This window comes from Acartia tonsa, chromosome 11 (genome assembly GCF_053477335.1).
Source record: "Acartia tonsa isolate MP-2025a chromosome 11, ASM5347733v1, whole genome shotgun sequence".
NCBI lineage: Eukaryota > Metazoa > Arthropoda > Copepoda > Calanoida > Acartiidae > Acartia > Acartia tonsa.
The window spans coordinates 11,302,721-11,316,353 of NC_137270.1; the positions used below are offsets into that span (position 1 = coordinate 11,302,721).

Here is a 13,633-nt window from a genome sequence, read left to right on the forward strand (position 1 = left end):
TTAAAAACTTGCAGAATTGTAGGCACACCAAAAAGTGACAGGTCCTTAGGAAACTTTGTTCTATATTCTTTTTAAGTACTTTTATAACTACTAATAATGCTCTTTTTTGTGCTTAACTAGTAAGTTAGATATGTTAGAGCAGAACTACTATAAAAGATTTGTTGATGCCCTTTGAAAATCTGCAAGAAATCAATGATTTTTCTATATTATAAATGATAAATTACATAAACATTAAAAACTAAAAAAAACATAATAAAATAAATTTGCCTATTATAGTAAAAATGCTATTGTAAATTGATATAAGCTCGGTATAATTCGTTGTTTAGGTTAAGATAATTATCAAATTTTTGTAAATAAATTATTAACATTTAAACTCATTAAAAAAAACATATTAAATCTGATAAAATTGTTAAATTCTTTAGATACAATTGTTGAACATTAAACAAAATAATTAACAAAAAACATAATCCATTTTTCTTTCAAATGTGAAATATTAAAAATGACATTAATCTACCAAGAATTTTTTATCTTAAAGGTATGTCCTTATTAAAAATAGTTTTCAGAAACGGTAAAATTTTATTTGTGCTTTAAAATTTAGATTTACTTTATAAAAAAAATCATTATTTGAACAATTGTTTATATATTATTTAACAACAAATCTTATTATCTGTATTATTTAAGTCAGTATTAGTAGAATAATATTTTTCAACTCTTGCCCAAATATTTTTTCCATAAGAATGTTTCTCCATCGCTGGCTTGTGGCGTCTAAAATAAATAGCCGATTTTTAAAAGTTGCAAGTTTTTGGATAACAGATAAGTACTGAATAATGCTTAAAATAAGCTATACACATTCTTTGGCACTAAAAACTTTCTTCAAAGTGTCTATCATACACTAAGCCCCCCTTCTCATTTTTTAATTAAATGTTAAAATAATCCCCCCTCCTCCTTAATTTTTTTTCTTCTATTATGCCTAACCCCTTATGAGCTATCTAATATCTAATATAACCTAACCTAAATTGACTTAAAATAAACCCTTATTTATAATCTATCTCAAAATGAAGGGAAGGTTTCTGTGGTCGACTTGACACTTTGAAGAATATTCCGTGGAGGTGGGTTTTTCTATCCCTTCCTACCTGAGAACCTCCATGAGAGCTGGAGTCATCTCTTGGGGGGCTGTGTCCATCATTTTTTGTAGAACATAGTTGGAGTATTGGCCCTCAATCATATCGGATACCTGTTTTTATATGGGAATTGAAAATATACCTATGCTTTTCATAAATTTTGGAATAGTTATCTATTGTATCATATTATAGACAGCTTTCCGCAGTTATTGAAATGAAATATTATATGATTAAAACCAGTTTTGTTAGCACCAAAGAGCCGAATGACCGTGCTAACATACAAAACTGGAAATTAGGGAATAAAAAGGCAATCCATTTTCAGCACATCTAAAATATTGGATAACTTCACAAAGTGTCTCAAAAATAAGCCATGTGACGTCATAATAATGAGGGATTATCTATCTCATTTTTAGGGGTTTTCTTTCCCACTTCTCCTCTCATCTCCCTCATTTTTATGATGACACATGGCTAATTTTTGAGACACTTTGTAAAGTGCTGAAAATGGATTTCCAAAGTTGTACAGCAGATAACCAAATTATTGCAAACGCTATTTTCAGCTACTCCGGTCAAAGGGAAAAGCGATATAATATAAACGATTTATACATTATACATTTAAAATTTTAATTTTTCTATTTTTATTTTTTTTGGAAGTTTAAAGCTTTTTTAGCTAGTAGTAAATATAGGTACACTTTCGGAAACTAAAATTCAGTACATCATATTTTATGCCTTTTATTCTAGATGAGGTTCACGTAAGGTAATTAAAAACTTGTTTTTGTACTTTTTGATTTATTGTTTGAGACCCATAAATGGTCATTGAATTTGAAATGTATATTTTGTATTCTTTCCTGTGTAGAGCTGACTATTTCCGAGACAAATGCTCCCCTGAAAAATATAAATACATAAAAATTTTAAATCACAGAGGCAACATAAAACTAGGATCACCTTATCCATATGTGGCATAGCACAGACAAAAATTGGGAAAAATAAAAAAAAATTTAACTTTGTCTGCAAGGATCTCACTATCAGATAGACCGACGGGACTATCATTTATATGGATATTGTTATTCTTGTTGCAAATATAAAACACTATGCGAATGTGATAATGTGCGGAAATTTATGCACATCCTTGATTCTCGTGAATAGGTTGAGGTTTATTAAATGGTTAGAAGAAGAAAATTTTCACAAATTTAAAGGAACTGTTCTTCACAATTTTTTTGTAATCTTGTTCTGGTAAGGGGGACATATCACTTTTATAGTAGTAGAAATGTTAAGAAAGAGTATTATTTTAAACCTATAAAATTCTTAATAAATTTTTCTAACATTTCAAAAGTCAAAATTCGGTGTTTTATTGCTAAAAATCAACATATTCAATTTAAAAAGGTTATGGTTTAAGGATTATTAGGTTATACATTATTACTACTGGAAAGCACTACTTAACTACTTAAGCATGGTTTAAAACCAAAAGTACAAGTTTAACAGTGCTAGATCCATAAGTAACATATTAACGAGTGACGCACCAAAAATTTTTTTTTTTAATAATTGCCAATCCTTTTATTGGTGAACGTTGATAAGATTTATAGGTTATATTATAATTCAAGAAGGGCGAATAAATCTTTTTTTCTCCAGGACAAACTTTCCTACATCAGACATTTTAGACTCATTTTCACGCATTTTAGTCATTATGACTTTTATTGGATATAAGTTTTGCTATTGCAATTTTGTTTAAACTTTACATATTAATATTATCTTTTACAGTAAGGTTTCGAAACCGATTAAAGCTACTGGCCCAGAACCGGCTGTTATAGACAATTTTCTACGAATAATAAAATAAAAAGCATGATATTGATAGCATTTTGTTAGCTCGGTCCTCTGGCCTCTTGTGGCTAAAAAAAACTGAACTTAATTTTGTAATCCGCTATTAGCTGTCTATAATACGATGCGACAAATAACTATTATAAACACCCCAGCAAGAATGACGTACTACAAAATCATGATTATAAGCAGCTGCGCTAATTGGATAATAGACAAAAAGCTTAAAGCACAGATTTATCACACAGACAAAGTCACCTATAGAGTAACTTCGCTGATTTTTAGAGATTAAACATCAGTAAAAATTGATACAGTACTGGCTCGAAAATATGATAAGAAACTAGTTATCTTTTGGTGACAAAGATTCATAGACAAACATTCATTTATATAGACTTCAAAACAAATTAACTCTATTTACAAAGTAATATATGTAATTGTATGGTGTGCCCAGTGCAGAAAGAGACTACAAAAAAGCTTAAAACCATCCAAATACGTAGATCTGAAAATTAAATAGCCTAAAACCATCACGGCATATATGTGAAGATAACCTGGAAATAGGGAGCCCAATCAGTTCAGTAGTTATAGAGATATTAAGCTTCAGACTACAAAACCTTACTAATTTATAATATGTAACATAATTACCTATGAATTTCACGAGTTTTTTCAATGCATTTCTCGAGAACATTGCTGGCATATTTGTGCTGGGCCAACTCTACCACATGTCCACCAATACTCTAAATAATTTTAATCTGTAGCTGTGATTAGTGCCCTAGGAAAATGGGGACAGATGTCACCGCGTTTGGCCTTCGTATTATATTGACATCAGTAAAAACCCTACACCCCATCTCTTTTCTAGGGAATTTCTTTCACCCTTCCCTTTCCATCTTATATGACGTCAATAGATAGGTAGGCCAAGAGCGGTGACATCTATCCCAATTTTCCTATGGCACTAAACACAGGTACTAATTTTAGCTTTCACGAAACCTCTTTAAAATATCGATAACGAATATCTATGGATTAATTTTTTTTTAATGACTATTATGCCATTCATTATTAAGCATTTCAGGTTTCACATATAAACATTTAACACGTAAATCACTTTTCAAACCTTAATCAACCTCCAGCTTGTGATTTAGCTATAGGACACATTCAAAGTAATATGTTGCCTTCCTCACCTCCTTATTTTTATTATTTTTGTTCCTTTTTGATCAAAATTGTGCGGATTAAAAAAGATATCTTAGTTTAAATTTAGTATTTAAAAGATATACATAGCATCTTATCAAAAAGAAACCTATAGACAAGAAAACATTATGTTACTTAAAAGCACATCTGTAAAATATTTACCTTTATTATAGCGTCAATTTCTGTATTAGTTCCATGGTCTAGAATATGCTGAACAATATAATTGCCATACTGCTCCTATAATAAAAAAATAAAATTTTAATATTTCCATGGATATGATCTGCCTATTTGATGTTTTGTACCATTTACCTTACCTCGTACGGGGCGGGATTCTCCTTCGATTTTAAGTGACCATACAGAGCATCATGCGATACATTAACATCCAAGAATATTAGTTTAAGTAACATCCAACACACAATCAACCCTTTGAATGCAAGACCGTTGTCTGAGAAGTCCTAACTGTGCATGGTAATGAGTTGCGCCTGTTTATGGGCCAAGTCATTCCCCCTGCTATAACTATTAATGTCGCACACCTGACATTGCAGCATTTGAAACCATGTTTAATGCCTTTAGTTATGACGCAGTGTCTAACAATTAATTATGAACAAACAAACAAATAATTAAAAATTTACAATGGAATGAATTTTCAATCCCAAAACTAAAGTAAAGGATTATGATTTTGTTTGGCTGTGCTAGTTTTTGTGTAATGATTCAACATGAGCATTCTAGGATATATGCTTACTGTTAGGTTCATTTGACATTTGTAATTGACATACCAGGGCAAATTTAATCATGTTGTGTTTCTAACTATAGAAAAATTTTTTATTTATGTTTTTGATATTTAAGTTTTTTTTTGTGGTCTTAAAAAAAAATTATTCTTTAAAGCGATAAATGGCAATTACAATGTTTGAGTTAAGTGGAAGATAAATACTTTAATTGAAGAACCTAATCTTCCTTAATCTCTTAAATTCCACAATACCAGGAATGACTTTTATAAAGAATAATTTTCATCAGCAATACTGTTGTATTATGAACTAGCGGCCCTTTTGGAAGGGGGAGGGCAAGTTGAATTCGATAGCCCAATTTTTTAATTTAGATTTTATGAAAATTAAATTTTTTTTCTTTTTTTGGTTAAGAGGATTTTTCTAGGGGTGATTTATCTTTGGAGGATGGTGGTACCCTCCCCCAAAATAGTTATAAACTTTCCAAGGACCTATGAGAAGCTATCCTGTAAAGGAGAACCTGATTGGTTAGGCGGTTAGCGAGATTCTTCGGTACAAACATTCAAACAAACAAACAGACAGACATCCTGTTACTTTATTACAAGGATAGTATTTTTATTCATTGTCGGGATGTTAATTAGATAGACTTTCGGATCTAACTACTTCAAAGCTAAAGACATAAATATCTAGTTACAAGAACCCACAACCTATTGTTTTCCTGGTTAAATTGGATAATATTTGAGACAAAATTACGCCGGAACAATATTTCACTTTCATCTTTCTCTCCAGGGATATAGGGATACGGCAATAAAAGACAAACATTTTCTTTATTATTTTGTTTCCCATAATCAGACAGATAGACAGACAAACATTCTATGTACCATTACAGCTATTGCATAATGCAGAAAGAGGGATAAAATAAATAAAATAGATGCTGATTAGTTATTGAAATCTTGAGGAAAAAAACTGTAATATCTATCCATCATGCCAAATGGAAAAATAAAAATTTCTTTCTTTGTAGCTGACATACATTGGCATTTTAAAATATATCTAGCTTTGCCAAAAAATTCTAAACTAAATGTTTTTAAATTTTAGGAAGGTTTGACAATTTTTCCTTAACCAACCTATTCATGTATCCATGATATTTATCTAAGGTTTAAACATTTAGCTTCATGAAAAAGAATAAGTAAGCTGTAAAAATACTAGTAGAACAAAGATTTGTAAAGTCATATGTATTAAAGTAATCTGACCTCTGTTTGTCTTTTATTACATAGGCAATTTCGCAAACAGATATGATTTTCCAGATTTTAAGGGGGGATAAAATACCCATTTTAGAGACAGAGCCTCGAGAGAAAAAATCTTTTTCTTATTCCTCTTGGGTCGTAGACACATGTAGCTAGGAATAGCCAATAGTTGATGAAATTTTTTTCTTCAGTTTTTAGCATGATTTATAACTAGGGTATGTCCGTCCTTCAAAAGTACCTTTTCTATAACTAGGAATAATCTTGCAGTTTATAGGTACAGTAATAAGTCTACAGTTGCTATATAATTGATTTTGTTTCAAGCTATTTATTTTTAGTGGAGGAGGGAGTTTTACAAGGGCTTATTTTCTTCTGAGTGAGTCAAACTACACAAAACAAAATAATGTAACATACACTACCTAATAATTAAGAATATACTAATATGTCCAACCTTTAGCAAGACCATTTGTTAGTTAATTAAATACCCTAGTCTACTATTAGTTTTTAAGATTAATTGTCTGTTCAGTAATTTTTATCTTATCTTTATGGTTTATATCTAGAAAATAGCAGATAAGGCGGGAAATTTAATTTATTTTGAGGTAAACTTATGTGGATTAGTTGCAAACATAATTTTATTTATTTTTACTTTTAGCCTTTTGAAAACAAAATTCCTAGAAAACTTAGGAAAGAAAGTAAAACTAGATGCGAGCACAGAAATAATTGAAAATTGGGGTTAGGTTTTGTTTCTTGTTCCTAACCACTGCGGAGATCCTTAACCTGCGTAGCCTTTTACATGCGGTGCTCTAACCTTGCTGGTCTTACCTGTACCCATTTACCCTAACCTAACCTTAGGTATGTAATTAATACAAGATATGTTTATCATAAAACTATCCAATTTTAAGTTTATCCGACCAGATCTCGATAACCGCTAAACCGATTAAGTTCATTTCAGTCAGACAAACAGATGAAAAAAGAGACAAACAACCAGACAGATATTAAAAAAATAAACAAACAGACATGTTATACAAACAGACAGACAAACAAAACAATAGCTAAAGTGAGAAAAACCACATGAAAAACAATAGACAGAAAACATGACAAACAAACAAACATACAGAAAAACAAACAGACATACATACAGACAATAAAGGTACTAAGAAAGAGAGGTAATGTCTGATTGAGCCAATAAATGAATCGCATCGGAGCATACATGAAATCTCATTGGTTGAATTAAACTGAAGTTTTCTAGTTTTTTTATTAGAGTTAATTAGAGCTGTTCTTTCAACTTTTACTCGAATCAAGTCCATCACATGAAGTACTGCCTTCATATTGTTGTTTCACATCTATGTTTTATCTGTGCATTAATAATTAATATGCTTCATCTATTGCAATCGTTGTAAAATAATAAAAATCCCTCTATGAATTTAAGTTAATAAAATCATATTTTTTTCTTGAGTTTCTATTAAAACAAAAAAATAATATCTCGGACTTCAAATGTACATGATTTATATTCTTTAATTCGTAATTCATATCTATTATAAACATTTAAAATATATAAATTCATAGTTTGCTTCATGTTTACCTCGAAATAAATTATATAAAAATAAAATAACAACAAATAGCAATACAACAGTACGTTCGTTACGTTTTTAACAGGACCTAGCGTTGTACTGTGTATACACTGTACACATATGGGAAAGGGAAATGGCATATTTTTTTCATTTTGTTCATATAAAGAGTCAGCTGTAAATAGTCGCATTTCTTAAGATAAAGCTTTTCTCACGTAAATTATATCGTGTTAAAATTTATTTTCTAGTTTAGTGTAAAGCATATTACAAATCCTTTAATAAGTTAGCTATGAATTGTTGAATTCCTTAATATAAAGTTAGCTTTCTAGAAATTATATACTCGAAAAATTTTAAAGTTTTTTGTCAGCTGGAGGATCGGAGTTTCTTTGTCAGATTTACGAAAAAGGGGTTCACAATATAATTCTTCTCTCCTATTTCTATTATACAGACAGACAAACACACACACAATACTGTATTAAATCAAGTACCTGAATTAGGTGATAAATATTTGGATTGACTTCAGATAAAATTTGCCTCCTCTGTGCCTCCGTGGCGTTCTCAAGAAATCTTTGGATTATTCTACACCCATACTCATCACAGCTTATCTCCGCAATCTAAAATAAAATCCACGATTAATATGGGTTGAAAATTTTCCGAAACATAAATTTTGTATCTCTATTCTTACTTATATTCTAGATCTTTAAATAGCCAAGCTACTCTAAAATTCACTTTGTCTGTCCGTCCGTCTGATTTTTTAAAAAGATACCCCTAATAAGCATCTTTAAAACTGACTTGGTCTGTCGGTCCAACGGTCATACTAAAAAATACATAAATTACGGCATATTGATGTTGCTTACTTATCCGCGTTTTGATTTTTACCAAAAAAATGTTATTTCCCTTCACTTTGCTTTATAGAGCTGTGTTTTAATTGGTTTAATTCAATTATCTCCATAATATTTACTAAATATCAAAAGCGTAATTAGATAGAGAATTTGGAAAAAAAAATATTTAATGTCTATAGACCAATACCTGAATCCATGATTTTACTTAAATTGTAAAAGTCAACAGTAAAAACAGTTATATTCTAAGTTTTTTTTTCTAAATAAAATGGTGAATTTAACTTGTAAGTCAGCTTACGGTGCCTGTAATTTGCTTTGTTTGTTTTTATGTCAAACAAAATCACTCATATGGTACACATTACTATGTTAGGTCCATGAAATAACTAGAAGTAGTTTGATGAACAATAAGACAACGACGAACAATCAAGGAGTTATTATTCTGTCTTAATCAAACCAAAAAGCTAGAATTATTATATTTTAATTGTTGTATTGCTGCGCTTCTTATACAAATAATTGTCCTTGGAGTTACAATGTAGAAAGATTTGCTTAGAAAAGTTTAGTGGAAACTGTGTACACTCACTTTAATTAACCAGGGGACAACTTATAACCCCCCCTCTTTTTTTGTCAAAAATACTGGTAGCTTCTATAAATGTAAGCATTAAAAATACCTTTTCAAAGCGAAGCTTCTCTATAATAAGGAATTTTCTTTAAAAACTAGTAGGATATCCGATATTTATTTAGTATAGCTTGATATTTTTAAAAATTGGGTTGAGTAGTGGTTCAACTTCCAATAAATAGGATTTTGCCTAAAACCTTGTAAAGTTAAAAACTTAAAAAGTTTACAAATATAGATATTAGATATATTGGGATGTGGATTTTAGCGGGTTAGAGATTTTTAGCAGCAAAGCTCCTCTATAATATATCTTTTTTGATTTACCGGAAATATTTACAAGTATCCAACCAATGGAAAAATTATACAATTTGGTGTATGACTAATATATAGTCAAATAATTATCCTCATTTCCCCGTAGAATGCAAAGTAGTAAGGTTTTTAATGCTCATTAAGATCTTGCCAACATCTGAAATGATTCAGTTCTCCAATTAAGGGAAGCTTTATATTGGCCTTGGGATGGTTTTATAATTGTCCTATCTTTATGAAACTATCAATACAATCAAAGTCCAAGATTATTATATTTTATTATTACTCTTGAAAAGCTACAAATTTAGCAATAAAACTAAATTATCCTTATACTAAAGTAACAGGATGTCTGTGTGTTTGTGTGTCTGTGTGTCTGTACCGAGGGATCTCGCTAACCGCTAAACCGATCAGGTTCTCCTTAACAGGGTACCTTCTCATAGTTCCCGGGAAGGTTTTTAACTATTTTGGGGGAGGGTAGCATCACAAAATACCACAAAATTACCCCTTTTGTTTTAAGGATGGCAGCAGACATTTTGTTGTAAAATTTATGTCTGTCTTTGACTAGCTGAGTTGTTATTTAGAATACAAACTTATCTAAAAACTTTTCTTTAAAAGATATTTTGTACAAAAAAAGTATAATATAAAGAATGACAGCAAAGTGATAAAAAGAAGAGAGAGAGAGAGAGAGAGAGAGAAAGAGAGAGCGAGAGAGAGAGGGAGAGAGAGAGAGAGAGATAGAGATAGAGAGAGAGAGAGAGAGAGAGAGAGAGAGAGAGAGAGAGAGAGAGAGAGAGAGAGAGAGAGAGAGAGAGAGAGAGAGAGAGAGATAAAGCAGTGTATTCAAATATTCATATAAAAATGATAATATACACATTAATATTATACAAAGATTGACAGAATATAGATAAAATTTAAATATTTACAAAATGGAAAGAGAGAGAATGAAAAGATAAAAAATCCTTAACCTTTTTTTATTTCAGAGGATTCAATATAGCCCTTTTGTCAAAATTAAGAAACCTATACTAAGTACCCTTGAATAATCTAATCCCCTGCGGGAGAATACATCCCAACGAGTAACTACCAACATGGGACTCCCCTAACCCCTACCTGACCTAAAATAATCTATAAAGTACTTTTTTTTTGCTACAAATGCAATAAAAAGAAAACCGCCATCGTTTGTAATAACTTTTTAATAATTACAAACATCCGACTGAATAGGTAAAAAGGATTTTTTATTAAAAGAAAAAATACTTATAAAGGATATTTGAATGGTAGCTTTGTTACTAAAATAACATTTGATTTACATTATTTTACCATTTTCAAATATTGACAAAACCTTCCAAGATTTTTATAAGATATATGGATATCATAGGGGGAACACGAACGCGTATTCCGAAAACAATCATTTGATTGCACTATTTTTGTCTGGAAGCCTCTTTTTTTTACAAGTGCATTCCCTTTTTTTAGCATATCATGACCATACTAGCGGCTACGCCTCTTAAGGACTGTAGTGGCACTTTTTTTTAATATCTAATTTTAATATGTTTAGATCAGCTGTTTCTTATTCATTTTCTACAACACTGGCGCCACCAGGACCTATGAAAAGCTACCATGAAAAGAAGAACCATATCGGTTCATTTTTTAGTGAGATCATTCGGTACATACACACACAGATCCTGTTACTTTTTTATAATGATTTGAATCCTTGTCTGTTCTGTTCTACTAATTGTTATTGCGAATACGTGTCCACTGTCCAATTATCAATTATGCTAATGTACCCCTTCCAACTTTTCATCTATCCTTTTGTTATCTCAATCTGAATTTGCTGCTTTATGCGTCCCCTCATCATTTACCTAAAAAGTACAGTCTTGATGTAATCGTTCCAACTGGTTACGAGATCTTAAGTGACACAAATACTTATGGAAATACAAGGAAAGCTATTTCCAGTATTGCTCCGAAACCTATTAACATCCGCTGGTTTAGAACCGGTTCTAAGCCTAACTAAAAATCATATATCTTATCGTATTACAGACAATTTTCCAAGAAAATAAGATAAAAATCGTAAAATGGATTCCAGTGTAGTTGGCCACGAGGAAATTTATCATAATTTTTTTTCATTTTACGTAGCGATGAATGACTATTCGATTTTAAATTTCTTTATTTTTTTTAATAACATGCTTCATTATTATGATATGATTTTAGGTGTTTAAGTAGTGAAAAAAATGTTATTATCCAATAGCTTACATTCCTGTTAACTCGTTCAATTTATGAAATTAATTGATGTATTAAATAGTAAAGTAAGTTGTGGCAAATTTTGTTCCAAATTAAAACTATTTCAATCTTTTTGTTCTTCTTTCTTCCTACGTCATAAGCAGGGATAGTGACAAGAATTATAGAAAAAATTTTTAACGTTTGCTAGTCTAAAAATGGATATATTATTAATTGGATTTTACACCAGATTTTCATGTTCTCTAATATTGTTAAACAGACAGTGGTTAAATACGATACACCCCATCCATCCCCTACACGCCTACTGGATGAATGAACTGACCCATAAATGAGTTCCATGTTAGCAACCTAAATTCACGACATTTTTTCCCTGCAACAACATCCACGTATTACTAAATTACTTTTTAACTTTACCTTTCTCGGTTAGGACTTGCAGACAAATTGTTGTTAATCAAATGGGTTTTTTGTCGCTAATAGTCAGGAAGGGAGGGGGCATAGGACTATTACACTGGTAACTCAACTTCTAATTGGTTGGCATAAAAATTATGACTACTTGTACATTGGTTGCTTCCAACTATAACTGTCCAAACTTTTTATATAATTTTCTCATTCTACAGATGGGGTATTTTGGTTAATCGTTATTGGGGTTATGTTGTACAACACTTTATCATCCATTATCAAATCTCCTAATATCATTAATTCTAATTTTTTTTGCTTTTTTTCTACAACCGTTTAAATCCCTTTTTAACTATATATTCATTTTCTATTTATAGATCTATGATATGAATTATAGCAATCTATTGATCATATATACTGTAAAAAAAAAACACTATTATTAAATTATTATTTTGATGAAGTAATTTATTTAAATTCCTAGAAGTTAAGGTTTTATAATCCTTTTAATGCTCAATTAAATGCAACTCCAGGATTGCAGAGCCTGCCAAAATATTTTAATTGAAAAACTTAAATTGAAAATATTTATTTTGCAAATTGCCAGGAAGTCCCTAAATCCTTGCAGGGTTTTAGATTTTCAAGTTCAAGTTCAAGTTCAATGACAAGTTTGTAGTTTATTTGTCAAATGAGATTTACTCAGCTGTTAAATAGGATAGAAGACGGAGTAATTTTTTATAACTTATTTCATCAAGTATGCAACTCAATTGGTCCGTTGGTCTATCTCTAATGCTCTATAGGATATAAATTTATGCAGGGATAATAGGTTTTCCTCAGATATCATTAAAGATAGAAGTCTGACTTTTGTTTTAAATATTTTATCAAGATTTTTTAGATTTGTTCGATTAAATTTTCGCGCAACTTATAACAAAGAAAATAAGGAGAGGAAAGAGTTTTAGAACACACATGTCACATATCTTGCCAAAAAATAGTTTTAGCAACATATTTTATGTTTTTTTTTATAATAAACACATTTTGCGTGAATATAAAAATGGCGCTTTCCCACTGGAACAATTCTAATTACATAAAGATGTATATCAGTGCTATGTGCTTATTTATGTAAAGGATTGGGGACATGGTTTCAGTGCTTTTAATCTATAAATTTACTGTTTTTAGGGATCTAATATTTTGGATTTGTATTTATTTAGATCTCAGAAAGAAAGATAGTTGATAGGCTAAAGATGAAATTTAGTTATCAGTAAGATCGAAAAGTAGATAATTTGATATAGTTTATTGTCAATGTTAAAATTGGTTTTAGTTTTTAGCTATGTTATTTCTTTTGTTGAAAATTTGTCTTTTTAAATGCAGAAAGTTTATGCACTTATTTCTCATTTTATGTGAAAATTTTATACATAAACGTGGCTTCTCTAAATAAAACTTTATCCCTTACTTTCTTATAATTTATAAATTATAGGTTAAATTACATATCACTTATACCAATCTTCGCCGATAATGCTCCTTGCAAAAAATAATGTCATTCGTTTCACCCAAAGTTAGATTCTCCCCTTACTTTGAAATGAATTGAAAATAATGGAGGGAGGGAGTGTTTAACG

General features: G+C 30.3%; 1 protein-coding gene across 2 annotated transcripts in view; it reads right to left on the reverse strand.

The window, feature by feature from the left end:
- Nucleotides 1-614: 614 nt before the first annotated feature.
- Nucleotides 615-13,633, reverse strand: part of LOC145331844 (uncharacterized) — a 79,054-nt gene continuing 66,035 nt past the window's right edge. For both annotated transcript variants that reach the window (XM_080176693.1, XM_080176694.1), the window contains 6 exons: nucleotides 8,132-8,257; nucleotides 4,275-4,349; nucleotides 3,573-3,664; nucleotides 1,966-2,003; nucleotides 1,134-1,233; nucleotides 615-765 (listed from right to left, as the gene is read on the reverse strand). In XM_080176693.1, the coding sequence (XP_080032819.1) occupies nucleotides 648-765; nucleotides 1,134-1,233; nucleotides 1,966-2,003; nucleotides 3,573-3,664; nucleotides 4,275-4,349; nucleotides 8,132-8,257 (549 nt within the window). In that variant the 3' untranslated portion in view covers nucleotides 615-647. The remainder of the gene's footprint in view (nucleotides 766-1,133; nucleotides 1,234-1,965; nucleotides 2,004-3,572; nucleotides 3,665-4,274; nucleotides 4,350-8,131; nucleotides 8,258-13,633) is intronic.